Here is a 24,764-nt window from a genome sequence, read left to right on the forward strand (position 1 = left end):
AACAAAACGTCGTCTTTGTTATTTATTTACAGTTTCCTGTTTTTTCAAAAAGTTTTCTACTTTTAATTCGAAATTAACGTAATAAATGTCCCATAGATTCAATGTAGATGCGTATACATGTATAAACACCGCCGTCTATCGATCAATTACCGAAACATAACGTCGTCTTTGTTATTTATTTACAGTTTCCTGTTTTTTCAAAAAGTTTTCTACTTTTAATTCGAAATTAACGTAATAAATGTCCCATAGATTCAATGTAGATGCGTATACATGTATAAACACCGCCGTCTATCGATCAATTACCGAAACATAACGTCGTCTTTGTTATTTATTTACAGTTTCCTGTTTTTTCAAAAAGTTTTCTACTTTTAATTCGAAATTAACGTAATAAATGTCCCATAGATTCAATGTAGATGCGTATACATGTATAAACACCGCCGTCTATCGATCAATTACCGAAACATAACGTCGTCTTTGTTATTTATTTACAGTTTCCTGTTTTTTCAAAAAGTTTTCTACTTTTAATTCGGAATTAACGTAATAAATGTCCCATAGATTCAATGTAGATGCGTATACATGTATAAACACCGCCGTCTATCGATCAATTACCGAAACATAACGTCGTCTTTGTTATTTATTTACAGTTTCCTGTTTTTTCAAAAAGTTTTCTACTTTTAATTCGAAATTAACGTAATAAATGTCCCATAGATTCAATGTAGATGCGTATACATGTATAAACACCGCCGTCTATCGATCAATTACCGAAACATAACGTCGTCTTTGTTATTTATTTACAGTTTCCTGTTTTTTCAAAAAGTTTTCTACTTTTAATTCGAAATTAACGTAATAAATGTCCCATAGATTCAATGTAGATGCGTATACATGTATAAACACCGCCGTCTATCGATCAATCACCGAAACACAACGTCGTCTTTGTTATTTATTTACAGTTTCCTATTTTTTCAAAAATTTTTCTACTTTTAATTCGGAATTTGGGTAACAGATGACCCATACATTCAATGTAAATGTTTATACATGTATACACACCGCCATCTATCGATCAATCACCGAAACATAACGTCGTCTTTGTTATTTATTTACAGTTTCCTGTTTTTTCAAAAAGTTTTCTACTTTTAATTCGGAATTAACGTAATAAATGTCCCATAGATTCAATGTAGATGCTTATACATGTATAAACACCGCCGTCTATCGATCAATTACCGAAACAAAACGTCGTCTTTGTTATTTATTTACAGTTTCCTGTTTTTTCAAAAAGTTTTCTACTTTTAATTCGGAATTAACGTAATAAATGTCCCATAGATTCAATGTAGATGCTTATACATGTATAAACACCGCCATCTATCGATCAATCACCGAAACACAACGTCGTCTTTCTTATTTATTTACAGTTTCCTATTTTTTCAAAAATTTTTCTACTTTTAATTCGGAATTTGGGTAACAGATGACCCATACATTCAATGTAAATGTTTATACATGTATACACACCGCCATCTATCGATCAATCACCGAAACATAACGTCGTCTTTGTTATTTATTTACAGTTTCCTGTTTTTTCAAAAAGTTTTCTACTTTTAATTCGGAATTAACGTAATAAATGTCCCATAGATTCAATGTAGATGCTTATACATGTATAAACACCGCCATCTATCGATCAATTACCGAAACAAAACGTCGACTACGTTATTTATTCACAGTTTCCTGTTTTTTCAAAAAGTTTTCTACTTTTAATTCGGAATTAACGTGATAAATGTCCCATAGATTCAATGTAGATGCTTATACATGTATAAACACCGCCATCTATCGATCAATCACCGAAACAAAACGTCGACTACGTTATTTATTCACAGTTTCCTGTTTTTTCAAAAAGTTTTCTACTTTTAATTCGGAATTAACGTAATAAATGTCCCATAGATTCAATGTAGATGCTTATACATGTATAAACACCGCCATCTATCGATCAATCACCGAAAAATAACGTCGTCTTTGTTATTTATTTACAGTTTCCTTTTTTTTCAAAAAGTTTTCTACATTTAATTCGGAAATAACGTAATAAATGTCCCATAGATTCAATGTAGATGCGTATACATGTATACACACCGCCATCTATCGATCAATTACCGAAACATAACGTCGTCTTTGTTATTTATTTACAGTTTCCTGTTTTTTCAAAATGTTTTCTACTCTTATTTCGGCACTTCACTGATAGATGTCTTTTATAGATTCAATTCAAATTCGTTCTTTTATCGAATGTTATTAAAATTTTAGTACCGAAGATGGCGTTCGATGATCTGAATTATTAAATATCAATTATTACAAAACGATATACCATAATTTCGTTGTTAAAAATAATTTATGTACAATAAGACCGAGTTTTTTGTTTTGAGTAAGGAATTGACTACACTGCAAAACATAAATTCGTAATTAATGATTAATTACATAATTAAAATGAGGAAATCTCAAATCGCTTCCGTTCCTGAAAGTCTTTTTTATGATAATAAATAAATAAAATACAGGTCAGGCTTTTGCACCGGAGGGAAAAATATATTCCGCGAAAATATCCGTCGGATTCGTAGATTTTCCTTTTTTTAACTCGAAAAAATATGAAAATATCTCCGAAAAACGTACTTACGAGGGGCGCAGCAATGTTATTTCAATTAATTAACACTAAACGTGGGGAATTCGTTGTGGTACGTAACATTGAGAGGAATTTAAGGGATGTAGGGTGAAATTCCGTATATATTGAAAAAAAAATAATCCTATTTTTCGGTCGAGAAATATCGTTACGTATTCCGTTGGGTTGCTCTCTTCTATAAATAAACCTCGTCATTAAAAAATTCACCTAGACCGTAAGAGGTAGGAGAATACATATATAAAAGTCTCGTTCGTCTGATAGAGGGCGCAACCGCGGCCAAACGCTTGAAGCCGCGAAAACCTGGAATGAGTTTTCCCGAAACAGTCGCTGTGTACGCGTTTCGGAAAACCAGCTCAAATCGTTACGCTACGAAAATTGAATAACAAACTTTTTTTCGTTAATAAGACGCTAGTTTAGTGGAAATATTCGTTTTTTTAGTGAATATTAATTTGGTAAGATCACGAAATTGTTTTATTACTAAAAAAAATTACATATTCGGATGTTTTTAATACGTTTATATCGTTTTTAATGGTAGATCTTTAAGTTTATTTATAATTTTCACTTTATATATGAAAAAAAAACGTCTAGCGGTTGGTTAATTTTCATTTTTTCTTCAGTAAACTTCCAGGTGAAAAACCAACAATCGTATACACCGGATTTGGTTCCCTATGACTTTCATTTCGTTTTCAAATTGGAAAATATACTTTAGTATCAACCCTCGTAATATATTTTATAGTCCTGGTTCGATATAATATAAGATAATTACGTTTTCCTTACCATTTATAGTTTCACATCTTATTTTAGACTTAAATTTACCATAAAGGGCTTATACCAAGAATTTTTGATCCTAAAGGTACCAAAGTGGACCCTAGATAAAGAACACTGTCGAGAAGTTGACCCAAAGTACGCCGGGATCGACAAGGATTGCAGGAAATTGCAAAGATGGAAATGGACAACAAAAAACTATAATAAATTGGAAAATATACCAAAAAAAAAAGAGTTTGAAATGGCGGGTATTATCCTGAATCGAGGTACGGTCATTAAAAATGATTATGTCGTCGAAATTTAATTGATAAATTGGTGGTTTCATACACAGGACTTGAATTACAGATAAAAATTATTGAAATACTTTTGTATCGACCCTCGTATTTTCTTACTGCTGTTTGATATGAAATTTTTTAACATATATCCGTTGTTTTACATCTCTAATTCTTATATTTCTACAAATAATTTGAAAAAAAAGAAAATGTCATCAATCAATATATATATATATATATATATATATATATATATATATATATATATATATATATATATATATATATATGTTGACTTGTTTCTTGTGAGTTTAACGAACTGGATAGATTTGGAGATGGAAAAGTGTGAAAAAGCATCGAATCGACAATATTTGACTTTATCAATCATTTGTGAGTAAATTTATGACGTTGTTTGAGTTTTTTTACTATAAGAAGATCGCTATTCAAGTTTTGACATATGACAGATATGTCAAGATGTCAAATCTGACCGCGTCAGCGTCAAATTTAACATACGAGTGGTGTTCGAGTGGTTGGAAGGTTGATTTAAAGATTTTCGACGTGGATTTAACCGTTAAAACAATATATCGAAGGACTAATGATGCCGATACTCGAATTTCAGTTGGAAAAGTGTGAAAAAGCATCGAATCGGCAATATTTCACTCTATCAATCATTTGTGAGTAAATTTATAACGTTGTTTGTGTTGTAAAATCATTTTTACTATAAGAAAATCGCTATTCAAGTTTTGACATATGACAGATATGTCAATATGTCAAATCTGACCGCGTCATCATCGAATTTAACATACGAGTGGTGTTCGAGTGGTTGGAAGGTTGATTAGAAGATTTTCGACGTGGATTTAACCGTTAAAACAATATATCGAAGGACTAATGATGCCGATACTCGAATTTCAGTTGGAAAAGTGTGAAAAAGCATCGAATCGGCATTTTTACTATAAGAAAATCGTTATTCAAGTTTTGACATATGACAGATATGTCAATATGTCAAATTTGATACTTACTGAAGTTCTTTAACTTTCTAAGCTCACTGTGATGATTCTGTTAGTATTAAAAAATAAGGGAAGCATAAAATTTTACTTCCTTCACAGTTACGTGGATTTTGGTTGTTAAAACCATCCCATATTTTAGATTTCAGGGTTAACCAGTATCGTAGGGGTACAAATTTAGAAAATAGATTAACGAGTCGCTGAAAACCCCTACCAGAGTTTCTGGAACGTCTATCTGAACATTTGAAGCATCATATTCCAAAATTTATACTTCACACAAGGTTTTTTTGGAAATTCGATGTTTCAGTAAACTTTTTTTCAGCCACCACGTTGTTTTTTTTCTATTTTACACCCACATAGATGAAACTATTGAAAAAAACTTGCAAATAGTCTACAATAGTTGAAGGTCCTTCAATAATCAGGATTTTCTTTGAAATCGGATTGTTTCTTTAATTGGTGGAACATGTCCTGAAAGAGGATAACAAAAGAATGTTTTCTTTCCGTATATTTCCCCGGAATTTCTATAATCCACCTCAATTTATTTAATATTGGATATAAATATGATCAAAAGGATAAAATCGAAAGACGTTTTGATATTAAAAACGAAAATTTCTTCCAAATCAATCACGACGTACATTAAAACAAATTAATAACTATAAATATCAATTTTTTTAATCGAAAATATCCCTTGTGGGTCATGGAAATGGGATGGAAATTCTCCAAACGGCGATAACCACCATCAAAAATTCAATTTATGTACCCGGGAGATCGTAAAAATTAGGTTATGTTACCGCGATTCATTGTATCACGATTTTATATACGAGGGTTGTTTGTTTTTCAACCTCCGATCGCTCCGTGCTACATAATCCGCCGTTAAGGCGTCAGTCGGCGTTGTGCTACAACCACGTAAACGTGTCCGCAACTAATGATGATCGTTTTTCGTATACGAGGGCAAATATTAGGTTTTATTAGAGGATTGCAATGCAAGAGACAAACTTAACTATCGTTTCCAGATAATCCAATTTTACATTAATTTTTCACCCCAAATTTGCATCGAATTGAACATTATTCGTCGTAGGGGGTTGAATTTACAGCGTTTTCTTATGAATTTGAGGTATTTCGGAATATAATACTTCATCATCAAATGTTTAAATACAGTTAACCGATCCGACGACGAAAATTTGTTATTTTTCTTTGTCTGCCAGTATATCGAGGTTTAATTGTTGCTTTATCGACATAATGTATGATTAAGCGGTCACCACATCATTTTTATATACGAGGGTTGTTTGTTTTTCAACCTCCGATCGCTCCGTGCTACGAAATCCGTCGTTAAGGCGTCAGTCGGCGTTGTGTTGATGATCGTTTTTGTTATTTGTTATTTTTCTTTGCTAATTGTTGCTTTATATTGTTCCAGCGGTAGAAGACAATAAAATAATGAAGTGCCAAGATAATTGAACGCTCAACTCGACGGCCGATTCGTGGATCATGAACGAATTTATGAAAATAACGGAAAGAAAATCGAATAGCACAGAATCGATCGACGAAACCATTTGCTCCGACCGAATCGCCAACAGTTCCGTTTACAACAGCCCCGCATGGCCGCCGGATTCGTGGTTATTTTGTTTTCTGATCGCTCTCAAGATCGTCGTAATGGCGTTCATAATAATAGCCGCTCTATTCGGAAATCTATTGGTGATCGTATCGGTGATGAGACACCGGAAATTACGCGTCATAACAAATTATTTCGTCGTGAGTTTAGCTTTAGCTGACATGTTGGTCGCCATTTGGGCGATGTGTTTCAATTTTAGTGTGGAAATTAGCGGGGGACGATGGATTTTCGGTTATTTTATGTGCGACGTATGGAATTCGTTAGACGTTTACTTTTCCACGGCTTCCATATTGCATTTGTGCTGTATTAGCGTCGATAGGTGAGTCGTTACGTTACTAATTATATTCGTACGTTGCTGAAGAGAACACTAAACTTAAAAACCGGTCTGCGAAACGACAATTTCCACGGATATACATTCCCGAGCGAAAAATCGACGTTAACGGTCAAAAAATCAAACGAAATAAATTATAATTGAGTTTAATAAAGAAAATAGAAGATTAAATCAAACGAAATCATAATTTATTCAAAAATTAACCTATCGATAATTAGTTTTACCTAATAACAGCTTTTTATCGCGCTTATTTAATAATAGGATTCGAACCTTCGATTTCCGTGTTGGAAATTAAGCACTACGGCTCGATTTTCATGTCTAACCGCCAGAAATATGATTTAAATATACCGGGACGCAAAAAAAATTGTTATAGATCAAAAATTCATTCGCTAATTATCGATTATTTCTCGAATGATACGTCAAACGTCATTTACGTCATTTATGTCAAGTTTTAAGTTTGATTGAGGTTATGTACGTCCTAAAACTGTTCGGTATCGTTCGATATTTCTTTTAATTTCGACGTTTTTGTAAATGAAATTCATTGTTTCAGATATTACGCGATAGTCCAGCCGCTGGACTATCCTTTGATAATGACTAACGTCCGTTTGGTGTTAATGTTGGCTGTAGTGTGGTGTTCGCCGGGATTATTATCGTTTTTGCCGATTTTTATGGAATGGTATACGACGTCGGATCATTTGGAATTTCGTAAAAAGAACCCTCACATCTGTACTTTCACGGTAAATCGAATTTATTCGGTGATTTCGTCGAGCGTTAGCTTTTGGGTACCCGGTATGGTGATGATCTTCATGTATTACAGAATATATATGGAAGCAGACAGACAGGAAAGGATGCTGTACAGGTAAGTCACGGAATTTCCTACGAAATAACTTGTACAACTTCGAAAATTATATTTCAACGAACTATTCGATGTTTGTAACTTCATTTTTTATGAAAAAGGGGTGGTTTTTTCCCCTATAAAGCAAGAATATAGCGAATAAAGTACTACAGGTTGAATGTATTATAAATCGAATATGCCTGAGTACGGTTCTGTTCTTTTGGTCCGGAATTAATCGAGAGAAATCGATTAACGAATTTTAATAATAATGCGACTCTATTTGTAGAGAGGTTTATTTAACTATGCGAAATTATTTAGTTTAACCCAAAACAGTATCGGAAACTACGTATTGATTATTAGTACAGTCGAATTAGTCCAATTCGTCGACTTAAATTCGTTTCAAAGTTTCTAACGACCCCTGTATCTTGAACTGCGGTGTTGAAATTCAAGTTTTGTGGTAGATTTCGCACGGAATTCACTATATTTTTTATAATTAGAAAATTTTTTTGACTAGATAACTTAAAGTTAGTTAATTATTCGTGATTTTATGACGGGGGTATTTATTTAAATATAATTCGTTGTAGACAGGTTTGTTTTCAATTTCCGTGTGTCATTTTGACGCGACAGTTTACCAAAACCTTCGTCACATGTCATAATCGAATTATGTTAATAATATATACGAGGTAAAACAAAAAAAATTTAAAATAGTTGAAAATTAATAAAAAAAAAATAAAAAGTCGTAAAATGACGTCAAAAAAACGATAAAAAAACAACAAGAAACGTCGAAAATATATTGAACTTACCCATAATCGAGTTATGTTGATAATATATACGAGGTAAAACGAAAAAAATTCGAAATATATGGAAATTAATAAAAAAAAATAAAAAGGTGTAAAATGACGTCAAAAAAACGATAAAAAAAACAACAAGAAACGTCGAAAATATTTTTAACTAACCTATAATCGAATTATTTTAATAATATATACGGGGTAAAACAAAAATTAAAATAGTTGAAAATTAATAAAAAAAATAAAAAGTCGTAAAATGACGTCAAAAAAACGATAAAAAAAACAACAAGAAACGTCGAAAATATTTTTAACTAACCTATAATCGAATTATGTTAATAATATATACGGGGTAAAACGAAAATTAAAATAGTTGAAAATTAATAAAAAAAATAAAAAGTCGTAAAATGACGTCAAAAAAACGATAAAAAAAACAACAAGAAACGTCGAAAATATTTTTAACTAACCTATAATCGAATTATTTTAATAATATATACGGGGTAAAACAAAAATTAAAATAGTTGAAAATTAATAAAAAAAATAAAAAGTCGTAAAATGACGTCAAAAAAACGATAAAAAAAACAACAAGAAACGTCGAAAATATTTTTAACTAACCTATAATCGAATTATTTTAATAATATATACGGGGTAAAACAAAAATTAAAATAGTTGAAAATTAATAAAAAAAATAAAAAGTCGTAAAATGACGTCAAAAAAACGATAAAAAAAACAACAAGAAACGTCGAAAATATTTTTAACTAACCTATAATCGAATTATTTTAATAATATATACGGGGTAAAACAAAAATTAAAATAGTTGAAAATTAATAAAAAAAATAAAAAGTCGTAAAATGACGTCAAAAAAACGATAAAAAAACAACAAGAAACGTCGAAAATATATTGAACTTACCCATAATCGAGTTATGTTGATAATATATACGAGGTAAAACGAAAAAAATTCGAAATATATGGAAATTAATAAAAAAAAATAAAAAGGTGTAAAATGACGTCAAAAAAACGATAAAAAAAACAACAAGAAACGTCGAAAATATTTTTAACTAACCTATAATCGAATTATTTTAATAATATATACGGGGTAAAACAAAAATTAAAATAGTTGAAAATTAATAAAAAAAATAAAAAGTCGTAAAATGACGTCAAAAAAACGATAAAAAAAACAACAAGAAACGTCGAAAATATTTTTAACTAACCTATAATCGAATTATTTTAATAATATATACGGGGTAAAACAAAAATTAAAATAGTTGAAAATTGATAAAAAAAATAAAAAGTCGTAAAATGACGTCAAAAAAACGATAAAAAAAAACAACAAGAAACGTCGAAAATATTTTTAACTAACCTATAATCGAATTATTTTAATAATATATACAGGGTAAAACAAAAATTAAAATAGTTGAAAATTAATAAAAAAAATAAAAAGTCGTAAAATGACGTCAAAAAAACGATAAAAAAAAACAACAAGAAACGTCGAAAATATTTTTAACTAACCCATAATCGAATTATGTTAATAATATATACGAGGTAAAACAAAAAAAAATTAAAATAGTTGAAAATTAATAAAAAAAAATTAAAAGTCGTAGAATGACGTCAAAAAAAACGAAAAAAAAATAACAAAAAACGTCGAAAATGTATTAAACTAACCCGTAATCGAATTATGTCAATAATATATACGAGGTAAAACAAAAAAAATTTAAAATAGTTGAAAATTAATGAAAAAAAAAATAAAAAGTCGTAAAATGACGTCAAAAAAAAACGAAAAAAAAAATAACAAAAAACGTCGAAAATGTATTAAACTAACCCGTAATCGAATTATGTCAATAATATATACGAGGTAAAACAAAAAAAATTTAAAATAGTTGAAAATTAATGAAAAAAAATGAAAAGTCGTAAAATGACGTCAAAAAACGAAAAAAAAAAAATAACAAAAAACGTCGAAAATGTATTAAACTAATCCGTAATCGAATTATGTCAATAATATATACGAGGTAAAACAAAAAAAATTTAAAATAGTTGAAAATTAATGAAAAAAAATGAAAAGTCGTAAAATGACGTCAAAAAACGAAAAAAAAAAAATAACAAAAAACGTCGAAAATGTATTAAACTAATCCGTAATCGAATTATGTCAATAATATATACGAGGTAAAACAAAAAAAATTTAAAATAGTTGAAAATTAATGAAAAAAATGAAAAGTCGTAAAATGACGTAAAAAAAACGAAAAAAAAAAATAACAAAAAACGTCGAAAATGTATTAAACTAATCCGTAATCGAATTATGTCAATAATATATACGAGGTAAAACAAAAAAAATTTAAAATAGTTGAAAATTAATGAAAAAAAATGAAAAGTCGTAAAATGACGTCAAAAAACGAAAAAAAAAAAAATAACAAAAAACGTCGAAAATGTATTAAACTAATCCGTAATCGAATTATGTCAATAATATATACGAGGTAAAACAAAAAAAATTTAAAATAGTTGAAAATTAATGAAAAAAAATGAAAAGTCGTAAAATGACGTAAAAAAAAACGAAAAAAAAAATAACAAAAACCGTCGAAAATGTATTAAACTAACCCGTAATCGAATTATGTCAATAATATATACGAGGTAAAACAAAAAAAATTTAAAATAGTTGAAAATTAATAAAAAAAAAATAAAAAGTCGTAAAATGACGTCAAAAAAACGAAAAACAAATAACAAAAAACGTCGAAAATGTATTAAACTAACCCGTAATCGAATTATGTCAATAATATATACGAGGTAAAACAAAAAAAATTTAAAATAGTTGAAAATTAATGAAAAAAAATGAAAAGTCGTAAAATGACGTCAAAAAACGAAAAAAAAAATAACAAAAAACGTCGAAAATGTATTAAACTAATCCGTAATCGAATTATGTCAATAATATATACGAGGTAAAACAAAAAAAATTTAAAATAGTTGAAAATTAATAAAAAAAATAAAAAGTCGTAAAATGACGTCAAAAAACGAAAAAAAAAATAACAAAAAACGTCGAAAATGTATTAAACTAATCCGTAATCGAATTATGTCAATAATATATACGAGGTAAAACAAAAAAAATTTAAAATAGTTGAAAATTAATGAAAAAAAATGAAAAGTCGTAAAATGACGTCAAAAAACGAAAAAAAAAATAACAAAAAACGTCGAAAATGTATTAAACTAACCCGTAATCGAATTATGTCAATAATATATACGAGGTAAAACAAAAAAAATTTAAAATAGTTGAAAATTAATGAAAAAAAATGAAAAGTCGTAAAATGACGTCAAAAAACGAAAAAAAAAAATAACAAAAAACGTCGAAAATGTATTAAACTAATCCGTAATCGAATTATGTCAATAATATATTCGAGGTAAAACAAAAAAAATTTAAAATAGTTGAAAATTAATGAAAAAAAATGAAAAGTCGTAAAATGACGTCAAAAAACGAAAAAAAAAATAACAAAAAACGTCGAAAATGTATTAAACTAATCCGTAATCGAATTATGTCAATAATATATACGAGGTAAAACAAAAAAAATTTAAAATAGTTGAAAATTAATGAAAAAAAATGAAAAGTCGTAAAATGACGTCAAAAAACGAAAAAAAAAATAACAAAAAACTTCGAAAATGTATTAAACTAACCCGTAATCGAATTATGTCAATAATATATACGAGGTAAAACAAAAAAAATTTAAAATAGTTGAAAATTAATGAAAAAAAATGAAAAGTCGTAAAATGACGTAAAAAAAAACGAAAAAAAAAATAACAAAAACCGTCGAAAATGTATTAAACTAACCCGTAATCGAATTATGTCAATAATATATACGAGGTAAAACAAAAAAAATTTAAAATAGTTGAAAATTAATAAAAAAAAAATAAAAAGTCGTAAAATGACGTCAAAAAAACGAAAAACAAATAACAAAAAACGTCGAAAATGTATTAAACTAACCCGTAATCGAATTATGTCAATAATATATACGAGGTAAAACAAAAAAAATTTAAAATAGTTGAAAATTAATGAAAAAAAATGAAAAGTCGTAAAATGACGTCAAAAAACGAAAAAAAAAAAAATAACAAAAAACGTCGAAAATGTATTAAACTAATCCGTAATCGAATTATGTCAATAATATATACGAGGTAAAACAAAAAAAATTTAAAATAGTTGAAAATTAATGAAAAAAATGAAAAGTCGTAAAATGACGTAAAAAAAACGAAAAAAAAAAAATAACAAAAAACGTCGAAAATGTATTAAACTAATCCGTAATCGAATTATGTCAATAATATATACGAGGTAAAACAAAAAAAATTTAAAATAGTTGAAAATTAATGAAAAAAAATGAAAAGTCGTAAAATGACGTCAAAAAACGAAAAAAAAAATAACAAAAAACGTCTAAAATGTATTAAACTAATCCGTAATCGAATTATGTCAATAATATATACGAGGTAAAACAAAAAAAATTTAAAATAGTTGAAAATTAATGAAAAAAAATGAAAAGTCGTAAAATGACGTCAAAAAACGAAAAAAAAAAAATAACAAAAAACGTCGAAAATGTATTAAACTAATCCGTAATCGAATTATGTCAATAATATATACGAGGTAAAACAAAAAAAATTTAAAATAGTTGAAAATTAATGAAAAAAAATGAAAAGTCGTAAAATGACGTAAAAAAAAACGAAAAAAAAAATAACAAAAACCGTCGAAAATGTATTAAACTAATCCGTAATCGAATTATGTCAATAATATATACGAGGTAAAACAAAAAAAATTTAAAATAGTTGAAAATTAATGAAAAAAAATGAAAAGTCGTAAAATGACGTCAAAAAACGAAAAAAAAAATAACAAAAAACGTCGAAAATGTATTAAACTAACCCGTAATCGAATTATGTCAATAATATATACGAGGTAAAACAAAAAAAATTTAAAATAGTTGAAAATTAATGAAAAAAAATGAAAAGTCGTAAAATGACGTCAAAAAACGAAAAAAAAAAATAACAAAAAACGTCGAAAATGTATTAAACTAATCCGTAATCGAATTATGTCAATAATATATACGAGGTAAAACAAAAAAAATTTAAAATAGTTGAAAATTAATGAAAAAAAATGAAAAGTCGTAAAATGACGTCAAAAAACGAAAAAAAAAATAACAAAAAACGTCGAAAATGTATTAAACTAATCCGTAATCGAATTATGTCAATAATATATACGAGGTAAAACAAAAAAAATTTAAAATAGTTGAAAATTAATGAAAAAAAATGAAAAGTCGTAAAATGACGTCAAAAAACGAAAAAAAAAATAACAAAAAACTTCGAAAATGTATTAAACTAACCCGTAATCGAATTATGTCAATAATATATACGAGGTAAAACAAAAAAAATTTAAAATAGTTGAAAATTAATGAAAAAAAATGAAAAGTCGTAAAATGACGTAAAAAAAAACGAAAAAAAAAATAACAAAAACCGTCGAAAATGTATTAAACTAACCCGTAATCGAATTATGTCAATAATATATACGAGGTAAAACAAAAAAAATTTAAAATAGTTGAAAATTAATAAAAAAAAAATAAAAAGTCGTAAAATGACGTCAAAAAAACGAAAAACAAATAACAAAAAACGTCGAAAATGTATTAAACTAACCCGTAATCGAATTATGTCAATAATATATACGAGGTAAAACAAAAAAAATTTAAAATAGTTGAAAATTAATGAAAAAAAATGAAAAGTCGTAAAATGACGTCAAAAAACGAAAAAAAAAAAAATAACAAAAAACGTCGAAAATGTATTAAACTAATCCGTAATCGAATTATGTCAATAATATATACGAGGTAAAACAAAAAAAATTTAAAATAGTTGAAAATTAATGAAAAAAATGAAAAGTCGTAAAATGACGTAAAAAAAACGAAAAAAAAAAAATAACAAAAAACGTCGAAAATGTATTAAACTAATCCGTAATCGAATTATGTCAATAATATATACGAGGTAAAACAAAAAAAATTTAAAATAGTTGAAAATTAATGAAAAAAAATGAAAAGTCGTAAAATGACGTCAAAAAACGAAAAAAAAAATAACAAAAAACGTCTAAAATGTATTAAACTAATCCGTAATCGAATTATGTCAATAATATATACGAGGTAAAACAAAAAAAATTTAAAATAGTTGAAAATTAATGAAAAAAAATGAAAAGTCGTAAAATGACGTCAAAAAACGAAAAAAAAAATAACAAAAAACGTCGAAAATGTATTAAACTAACCCGTAATCGAATTATGTCAATAATATATACGAGGTAAAACAAAAAAAAAATTAAAATAGTTGAAAATTAATAAAAAAAATAAAAAGTCGTAAAATGACGTCAAAAAACGAAAAAAAACAACAAGAAACGTCGAAAATATATTAAACTAACCTCGTATGAACCTGATATTCAATTTACAGGACCGTATCCCGTATTTTTCTCTCTCTTATTTGAATTGCTGATTAATTTCCGCGTAAAGCGGATTTTTCGAAAATACGCGATTAAAAACAACGTTCAACAAAAATATTATCGAGGATCAGGATCATGTTGATCGCTCAATTGACATTAGAAGTTAGATACAAAGCAGAATTTTTGTCTAGTTTTGTTCGATCGATATATAGATTTATTTCGTTTATAACGCTAAAAACAAAACAAAAATTGTAGTAATTTCAAGTGTTTTTAGCTCAAAAATAATATAAAAAACTATCAGGAATCATATATAGGAAACATCGTCGAGTTTTTTTGATTTTAAAACGAACTACGAATAGAAATAAACTTATAAAATGTATAATACAAGTTTTTATTAGTTTTTGTCTTTTATGCGTTTCATTAGAAACAATTTCTTGGTTTGGAGAGTCTCTGAAGAGGCTCAAATCGTTGTCGTTCTCTTAGTTTCCATTCGGAGCTCAAAATGACTTTTCTTTGAGCAAATACGAACTCAGGTAACTAATTTGTCTGCTCAAATCGTCGACGTCTTCTTCGTTTCGATTTCTCAGTGAATTGACATCAAATAGCCTTCTAATTAACTCAACGGACACTGTCTACCTAAGGATAGCATTCGACACAGTCCAACAACTTGATATTATTCAAACAAAGTGGATTCAGAACCTCAGCGGTTTACCTCATCGAATTCAACATAATTAGTCACTTTCTATATAATTTGTCCTTAGAAATTTGATTTTTTTCCGTTATCCTTGCAAAATCGTCCAGTGTTGTCAAGTTTTTCGAATAAAATATTGTATATAGAAGAAGATTTGTATGGAAATTTAATAACGGACAGTTTTATGAATTTATGATGACAAAACCTAATTAACTCGTAGTTGTAAGGACGAGTATCGATCCTTACATAAGGAGCAGAGAAATTTAGACCTCTCCTGATAATATTTAACCCGAAATATCGCAGTAAAAAGGTCTTAGAATTAAGTACCGAGCAGATATTTTTTTTTAATAAATAATCATAATATCAGGATATCAATCCTTTATCCTTTATTAAAATCTCACGATTTACATCGTGAAAATTGAATTTTTTTCGATATATATCTGCACGTACGTAAATTTTTGTGTTTATCAATAAGAAAGTCACGAGGGAGGTTTAATTAGTAATAAAAAAAACTCGCTACGGTAAAATGAAGTTTCTGTGTAGTTTATTTCGTTAAAAACTTTATATTATTTCCGATCCGAGTGTCAATTTATGGTAGATTGAAGTTTTTATAAGGAAACCGGAAAAGCAATTCCAGGAATAGAAAGATGAAGAGTTTAGCGGAAAACTTAAATCGATACGTGGAAAAGGGGTTGGAAAAAATATTATATAACTTGAAATTTATATAAAAAATACTTTTTTTCTTCAAATCTATTCGAATTACCAACATTATTTATTATACAGACAAAAAATTACTAGATTTTAATATCACCATTTTCCACCCTGTATAATTTATACATACGATGTTTCGAACAAATCTAATTCGACTTATTATCTGAAAACGACTTTTTTTCACGTAAAATCGTCGAAATTACTCATTTATCTCTTCTCAATTACCAATTATATAAATTTGAAAAATCCTATGCGATAAATTTTCATAATTTCCAGTACAAAAACATGAAACGTTTTATTATGATTTTTCACCTATTTCCGCATGCTGTATAACCAGATTTAGCCCCTACGGATTATTTTCCGTCCGTGGACACGAAAAAATCGTTCTCTGATCGAATATTTTCCGACGTGGTATCTTTGATTAATATCTCGTTGGTGTAGGTACTTTTGGAACCACCCTCGTATACTAAAATATGTCGCGTTTGTATATGAGAAGTTTTTGGTGTTACGAGCCTCAATTAAGGGTAAAGCAAGCTTGGAAGTCGAATCCCATCTCTAATATAGATAAAAATGTAAATGGAACTTACTTCGTGGGTATACCTCGTATATTAACGTTTTTTTTTTTCAATAAATTGTTAAAAATGGAAATTTCCAATCTGGAATCTTCTAGTTTCATTGAAATCCAACGAAAATTGATTTTGGAATGCTTTCAATTTCGGTTCGCCAATGTCAGTATCGAATAGAGACTTTGAGGGCTCTAAAAATAAGATTTTGAGCATACATATAGGGAAGACATGGATTTTCCGTGTTGGTATGTGATATTTACTGTCAAAGGAAACTTATTTTGTATTATAGAGTTGTGAAAATATACTAGAAACAATATTAAATATAATACGAAAGCTGTTTTATTTTGAACACACTGTATATTATTTGAACTCTTAATAATTTTAAATTGATTCATTTTTTAGGATTTGTGTAGTTTTTTACCCTTGAAAGGTTGAGAATTCAATTTAGATCGGAAATTTTAAAGATTTTCAAAGTTTCTAATCATTTTCGAATTTTCAGTGCCGATTTATTTTTAGGAAAAATGTTTTTTTTTTTCGTTTGGAACCCTTTTTATTATGGTTTGGTTTACTTGGAGTTGGCATCACTGATCAAAAACAAAACTTTCGACATTCAACGTTTACATGTTTCAAACTTTTCCTTTTCAACCTACTTATTGAATGAAATCTAGAGGTGGGAATTCCAATTAACAGTTATTTTAAGCAGTTACAAATAGTTTACTACGATAAAATGTGTCGTAAAAACAAAATAAAAACTCAAAAACCGTTTTTTTCCAAAAAAATTCAAACTTAAACCACCACTCGGTAAGTCACGTGATTAACTAAAAGAAAAAACATTTTTTTTGCATCATAAATCGATTTTATTCATCGAAATACTTATTGAATGAAATCTAGAGGTGGGAATTCCAATTAACAGTTATTTTAAGCAGTTACAAATAGTTTACTACGATAAAATGTGTCGTAAAAACAAAATAAAAACTCAAAAACCGTTTTTTTCCAAAAAAATTCAAACTTAAACCACCACTCGGTAAGTCACGTGATTAACTAAAAGAAAAAACATTTTTTTTGCATCAGAAATCGATTTTATTCATCGAAATACTTATTGAATGAAATCTAGAGGTGGGAATTCAAATTAACAGTTATTTTAAGCAGTTACAAATAGTTTAAACGATAAAATGTGTCGTAAAAACAAAATAAAAACTCAAAAACCGTTTTTTTCCAAAAAAATTCAAACTTAAACCACCACTCGGTAAGTCACGTGATTAACTAAAAGAAAAAACATTTTTTTTTGCATCAGAAATCGATTTTATTCATCGAAATACTTATTGAATGAAATCTAGAGGTGGGAATTCCAATTAACAGTTATTTTAAGCAGTTACAAATAGTTTAATACGATAAAATGTGTCGTAAAAACAAAATAAAAACTCAAAAACCGTTTTTTTCCAAAAAAATTCAAACTTAAACCACCACTCGGTAAGTCACGTGATTAACTAAAAGAAAAAACATTTTTTTTTGCATCAGAAATCGATTTTATTCATCGAAATACTTATTGAATGAAATCTAGAGGTGGGAATTCAAATTAACAGTTATTTTAAGCAGTTACAAATAGTTTAAACGATAAAATGTGTCGTAAAAACAAAATAAAAACTCAAAAACCGTTTTTTTCCAAAAAAATTCAAACTTAAACCACCACTCGGTAAGTCACGTGATTAACTAAAAGAAAAAACATTTTTTTTTGCATCAGAAATCGATTTTATTCATCGAAATACTTATTGAATGAAATCTAGAGGTGGGAATTCAAATTAACAGTTATTTTAAGCAGTTACAAATAGTTTAAACGATAAAATGTGTCGTAAAAACAAAATAAAAACTCAAAAACCGTTTTTTTTCCAAAAAAATTCAAACTTAAACCACCACTCGGTAAGTCACGTGATTAACTAAAAGAAAAAACATTTTTTTGCATCAGAAATCGATTTTATTCATCGAAATACTTATTGAATGAAATCTAGAGGTGGGAATTCCAATTAACAGTTATTTTAAGCAGTTACAAATAGTTTACTACGATAAAATGTGTCGTAAAAACAAAATAAAAACTCAAAAACCGTTTTTTTCCAAAAAAATTCAAACTTAAACCACCACTCGGTAAGTCACGTGATTAACTAAAAGAAAAAACATTTTTTTGCATCAGAAATCGATTTTATTCATCGAAATACTTATTGAATGAAATCTAGAGGTGGGAATTCCAATTAACAGTTATTTTAAGCAGTTACAAATAGTTTACTACGATAAAATGTGTCGTAAAAACAAAATAAAAACTCAAAAACCGTTTTTTTTCCAAAAAAATTCAAACTTAAACCACCACTCGGTAAGTCACGTGATTAACTAAAAGAAAAAACATTTTTTTGCATCAGAAATCGATTTTATTCATCGAAATACTTATTGAATGAAATCTAGAGGTGGGAATTCCAATTAACAGTTATTTTAAGCAGTTACAAATAGTTTAATACGATAAAATGTGTCGTACAAACAAAATAAAAACTCAAAAACCGTTTTGTTCCAAAAAAATTCAAACTTAAACCACCACTCGGTAAGTCACGTGATTAACTAAAAGAAAAAACATTTTTTTGCATCAGAAATCGATTTTATTCATCGAAATACTTATTGAATGAAATCTAGAGGTGGGAATTCCAATTAACAGTTATTTTAAGCAGTTACAAATAGTTTAATACGATAAAATGTGTCGTACAAACAAAATAAAAACTCAAAAACCGTTTTGTTCCAAAAAAATTCAAACTTAAACCACCACTCGGTAAGTCACGTGATTAACTAAAAGAAAAAACATTTTTTTGCATCAGAAATCGATTTTATTCATCGAAATACTTATTGAATGAAATCTAGAGGTGGGAATTCCAATTAACAGTTATTTTAAGCAGTTACAAATAGTTTACTACGATAAAATGTGTCGTAAAAACAAAATAAAAACTCAAAAACCGTTTTTTTCCAAAAAAATTCAAACTTAAACCACCACTCGGTAAGTCACGTGATTAACTAAAAGAAAAAACATTTTTTTGCATCAGAAATCGATTTTATTCATCGAAATACTTATTGAATGAAATCTAGAGGTGGGAATTCCAATTAACAGTTATTTTAAGCAGTTACAAATAGTTTACTACGATAAAATGTGTCGTAAAAACAAAATAAAAACTCAAAAACCGTTTTTTTCCAAAAAAATTCAAACTTAAACCACCACTCGGTAAGTCACGTGATTAACTAAAAGAAAAAACATTTTTTTTTGCATCAGAAATCGATTTTATTCATCGAAATACTTATTGAATGAAATCTAGAGGTGGGAATTCAAATTAACAGTTATTTTAAGCAGTTACAAATAGTTTAAACGATAAAATGTGTCGTAAAAACAAAATAAAAACTCAAAAACCGTTTTTTTCCAAAAAAATTCAAACTTAAACCACCACTCGGTAAGTCACGTGATTAACTAAAAGAAAAAACATTTTTTTTGCATCAGAAATCGATTTTATTCATCGAAATACTTATTGAATGAAATCTAGAGGTGGGAATTCAAATTAACAGTTATTTTAAGCAGTTACAAATAGTTTAAACGATAAAATGTGTCGTAAAAACAAAATAAAAACTCAAAAACCGTTTTTTTCCAAAAAAATTCAAACTTAAACCACCACTCGGTAAGTCACGTGATTAACTAAAAGAAAAAACATTTTTTTTTGCATCAGAAATCGATTTTATTCATCGAAATACTTATTGAATGAAATCTAGAGGTGGGAATTCCAATTAACAGTTATTTTAAGCAGTTACAAATAGTTTAATACGATAAAATGTGTCGTAAAAACAAAATAAAAACTCAAAAACCGTTTTTTTCCAAAAAAATTCAAACTTAAACCACCACTCGGTAAGTCACGTGATTAACTAAAAGAAAAAACATTTTTTTTTGCATCAGAAATCGATTTTATTCATCGAAATACTTATTGAATGAAATCTAGAGGTGGGAATTCAAATTAACAGTTATTTTAAGCAGTTACAAATAGTTTAAACGATAAAATGTGTCGTAAAAACAAAATAAAAACTCAAAAACCGTTTTTTTCCAAAAAAATTCAAACTTAAACCACCACTCGGTAAGTCACGTGATTAACTAAAAGAAAAAACATTTTTTTTTGCATCAGAAATCGATTTTATTCATCGAAATACTTATTGAATGAAATCTAGAGGTGGGAATTCAAATTAACAGTTATTTTAAGCAGTTACAAATAGTTTAAACGATAAAATGTGTCGTAAAAACAAAATAAAAACTCAAAAACCGTTTTTTTCCAAAAAAATTCAAACTTAAACCACCACTCGGTAAGTCACGTGATTAACTAAAAGAAAAAACATTTTTTTGCATCAGAAATCGATTTTATTCATCGAAATACTTATTGAATGAAATCTAGAGGTGGGAATTCCAATTAACAGTTATTTTAAGCAGTTACAAATAGTTTACTACGATAAAATGTGTCGTAAAAACAAAATAAAAACTCAAAAACCGTTTTTTTCCAAAAAAATTCAAACTTAAACCACCACTCGGTAAGTCACGTGATTAACTAAAAGAAAAAACATTTTTTTGCATCAGAAATCGATTTTATTCATCGAAATACTTATTGAATGAAATCTAGAGGTGGGAATTCCAATTAACAGTTATTTTAAGCAGTTACAAATAGTTTAATACGATAAAATGTGTCGTACAAACAAAATAAAAACTCAAAAACCGTTTTGTTCCAAAAAAATTCAAACTTAAACCACCACTCGGTAAGTCACGTGATTAACTAAAAGAAAAAACATTTTTTTGCATCAGAAATCGATTTTATTCATCGAAATACTTATTGAATGAAATCTAGAGGTGGGAATTCCAATTAACAGTTATTTTAAGCAGTTACAAATAGTTTACTACGATAAAATGTGTCGTAAAAACAAAATAAAAACTCAAAAACCGTTTTTTTCCAAAAAAATTCAAACTTAAACCACCACTCGGTAAGTCACGTGATTAACTAAAAGAAAAAACATTTTTTTGCATCAGAAATCGATTTTATTCATCGAAATACTTATTGAATGAAATCTAGAGGTGGGAATTCCAATTAACAGTTATTTTAAGCAGTTACAAATAGTTTACTACGATAAAATGTGTCGTAAAAACAAAATAAAAACTCAAAAACCGTTTTTTTCCAAAAAAATTCAAACTTAAACCACCACTCGGTAAGTCACGTGATTAACTAAAAGAAAAAACATTTTTTTTTGCATCAGAAATCGATTTTATTCATCGAAATACTTATTGAATGAAATCTAGAGGTGGGAATTCAAATTAACAGTTATTTTAAGCAGTTACAAATAGTTTAAACGATAAAATGTGTCGTAAAAACAAAATAAAAACTCAAAAACCGTTTTTTTCCAAAAAAATTCAAACTTAAACCACCACTCGGTAAGTCACGTGATTAACTAAAAGAAAAAACATTTTTTTTGCATCAGAAATCGATTTTATTCATCGAAATACTTATTGAATGAAATCTAGAGGTGGGAATTCAAATTAACAGTTATTTTAAGCAGTTACAAATAGTTTAAACGATAAAATGTGTCGTAAAAACAAAATAAAAACTCAAAAACCGTTTTTTTCCAAAAAAATTCAAACTTAAACCACCACTCGGTAAGTCACGTGATTAACTAAAAGAAAAAACATTTTTTTTTGCATCAGAAATCGATTTTATTCATCGAAATACTTATTGAATGAAATCTAGAGGTGGGAATTCCAATTAACAGTTATTTTAAGCAGTTACAAATAGTTTAATACGATAAAATGTGTCGTAAAAACAAAATAAAAACTCAAAAACCGTTTTTTTCCAAAAAAATTCAAACTTAAACCACCACTCGGTAAGTCACGTGATTAACTAAAAGAAAAAACATTTTTTTTTGCATCAGAAATCGATTTTATTCATCGAAATACTTATTGAATGAAATCTAGAGGTGGGAATTCAAATTAACAGTTATTTTAAGCAGTTACAAATAGTTTAAACGATAAAATGTGTCGTAAAAACAAAATAAAAACTCAAAAACCGTTTTTTTCCAAAAAAATTCAAACTTAAACCACCACTCGGTAAGTCACGTGATTAACTAAAAGAAAAAACATTTTTTTTTGCATCAGAAATCGATTTTATTCATCGAAATACTTATTGAATGAAATCTAGAGGTGGGAATTCAAATTAACAGTTATTTTAAGCAGTTACAAATAGTTTAAACGATAAAATGTGTCGTAAAAACAAAATAAAAACTCAAAAACCGTTTTTTTCCAAAAAAATTCAAACTTAAACCACCACTCGGTAAGTCACGTGATTAACTAAAAGAAAAAACATTTTTTTGCATCAGAAATCGATTTTATTCATCGAAATACTTATTGAATGAAATCTAGAGGTGGGAATTCCAATTAACAGTTATTTTAAGCAGTTACAAATAGTTTACTACGATAAAATGTGTCGTAAAAACAAAATAAAAACTCAAAAACCGTTTTTTTCCAAAAAAATTCAAACTTAAACCACCACTCGGTAAGTCACGTGATTAACTAAAAGAAAAAACATTTTTTTGCATCAGAAATCGATTTTATTCATCGAAATACTTATTGAATGAAATCTAGAGGTGGGAATTCCAATTAACAGTTATTTTAAGCAGTTACAAATAGTTTACTACGATAAAATGTGTCGTAAAAACAAAATAAAAACTCAAAAACCGTTTTTTTCCAAAAAAATTCAAACTTAAACCACCACTCGGTAAGTCACGTGATTAACTAAAAGAAAAAACATTTTTTTGCATCAGAAATCGATTTTATTCATCGAAATACTTATTGAATGAAATCTAGAGGTGGGAATTCCAATTAACAGTTATTTTAAGCAGTTACAAATAGTTTAATACGATAAAATGTGTCGTACAAACAAAATAAAAACTCAAAAACCGTTTTGTTCCAAAAAAATTCAAACTTAAACCACCACTCGGTAAGTCACGTGATTAACTAAAAGAAAAAACATTTTTTTGCATCAGAAATCGATTTTATTCATCGAAATACTTATTGAATGAAATCTAGAGGTGGGAATTCCAATTAACAGTTATTTTAAGCAGTTACAAATAGTTTAATACGATAAAATGTGTCGTACAAACAAAATAAAAACTCAAAAACCGTTTTGTTCCAAAAAAATTCAAACTTAAACCACCACTCGGTAAGTCACGTGATTAACTAAAAGAAAAAACATTTTTTTGCATCAGAAATCGATTTTATTCATCGAAATACTTATTGAATGAAATCTAGAGGTGGGAATTCGAATTAACAGTTATTTTAAGCAGTTACAAATAGTTTAATACGATATCGGCGATAATTTTTTGATATCAGTAGTCACTGGGGACCAGATCTGGACTATACGATTAAATCTGAACAATCAGTAAACTTTATTGATGTTTTCTGGAGTAATCACTTCAATTGGATGATCAGAACGTTCACCATCATCGATGCCCGTACGACCACGTTTAAATTCAACAACAAATAGTTTTATTCAATGGAACAAAGTCCAAATAACACTTTTGAAACCATTTCTGAGCTTGCACAGTATTTTTTTCATCAATTAATTAACACACGTGATTGTTTTCAAAAAAAAAAACAGAAATAACTTCACTTAGACAGCTGTCATTTTTTTCCATCCAATCGAAATGTCATTAAATTTGACACATACTCTTTTTAAAGTTGGTACTACATAAACGTCATATAAATTTGACAGTGGCGGCGCCATCTGTGTGTCAATCATACGATTCATTGAATTAATGAATTGAATTTTGGTTTTCTGGAATCGACTACGAAGTTTTCGTGTTACGATTTCGAAACTTCAATTTTGTATGGCTTTAAATAAATAAAAAAAAACGTCAAAAAACGACAACTGACAGTGAAACTCTTCAAAAATAAAGATTGTCGAATGAAAATCCCTTTTTTTCAAAATTAAGTGGGGAATTTCGCTAAAAACATTCAACTAGCCTCAATTTGAGGTAAATTAGAGACAATCCTTGACTGCAAAAGCTCCCAAAACGCTT

At 27.8% G+C, this 24,764-nt stretch overlaps 1 protein-coding gene across 1 annotated transcript in view; it reads left to right on the top strand.

The window, feature by feature from the left end:
• Nucleotides 1–6,118: 6,118 nt before the first annotated feature.
• LOC130443814 (octopamine receptor beta-1R-like) overlaps nt 6,119–24,764 on the top strand; it is a 28,507-nt gene continuing 9,861 nt past the window's right edge. The window contains exons 1-2 of the mRNA XM_056778665.1: nt 6,119–6,622; nt 7,185–7,493. Of these exons, the coding sequence (XP_056634643.1) occupies nt 6,180–6,622; nt 7,185–7,493 (752 nt within the window). The 5' untranslated portion in view covers nt 6,119–6,179. The remainder of the gene's footprint in view (nt 6,623–7,184; nt 7,494–24,764) is intronic.

Source organism: Diorhabda sublineata, chromosome 5, assembly GCF_026230105.1.
Source record: "Diorhabda sublineata isolate icDioSubl1.1 chromosome 5, icDioSubl1.1, whole genome shotgun sequence".
NCBI classification, from domain to species: domain Eukaryota; kingdom Metazoa; phylum Arthropoda; class Insecta; order Coleoptera; family Chrysomelidae; genus Diorhabda; species Diorhabda sublineata.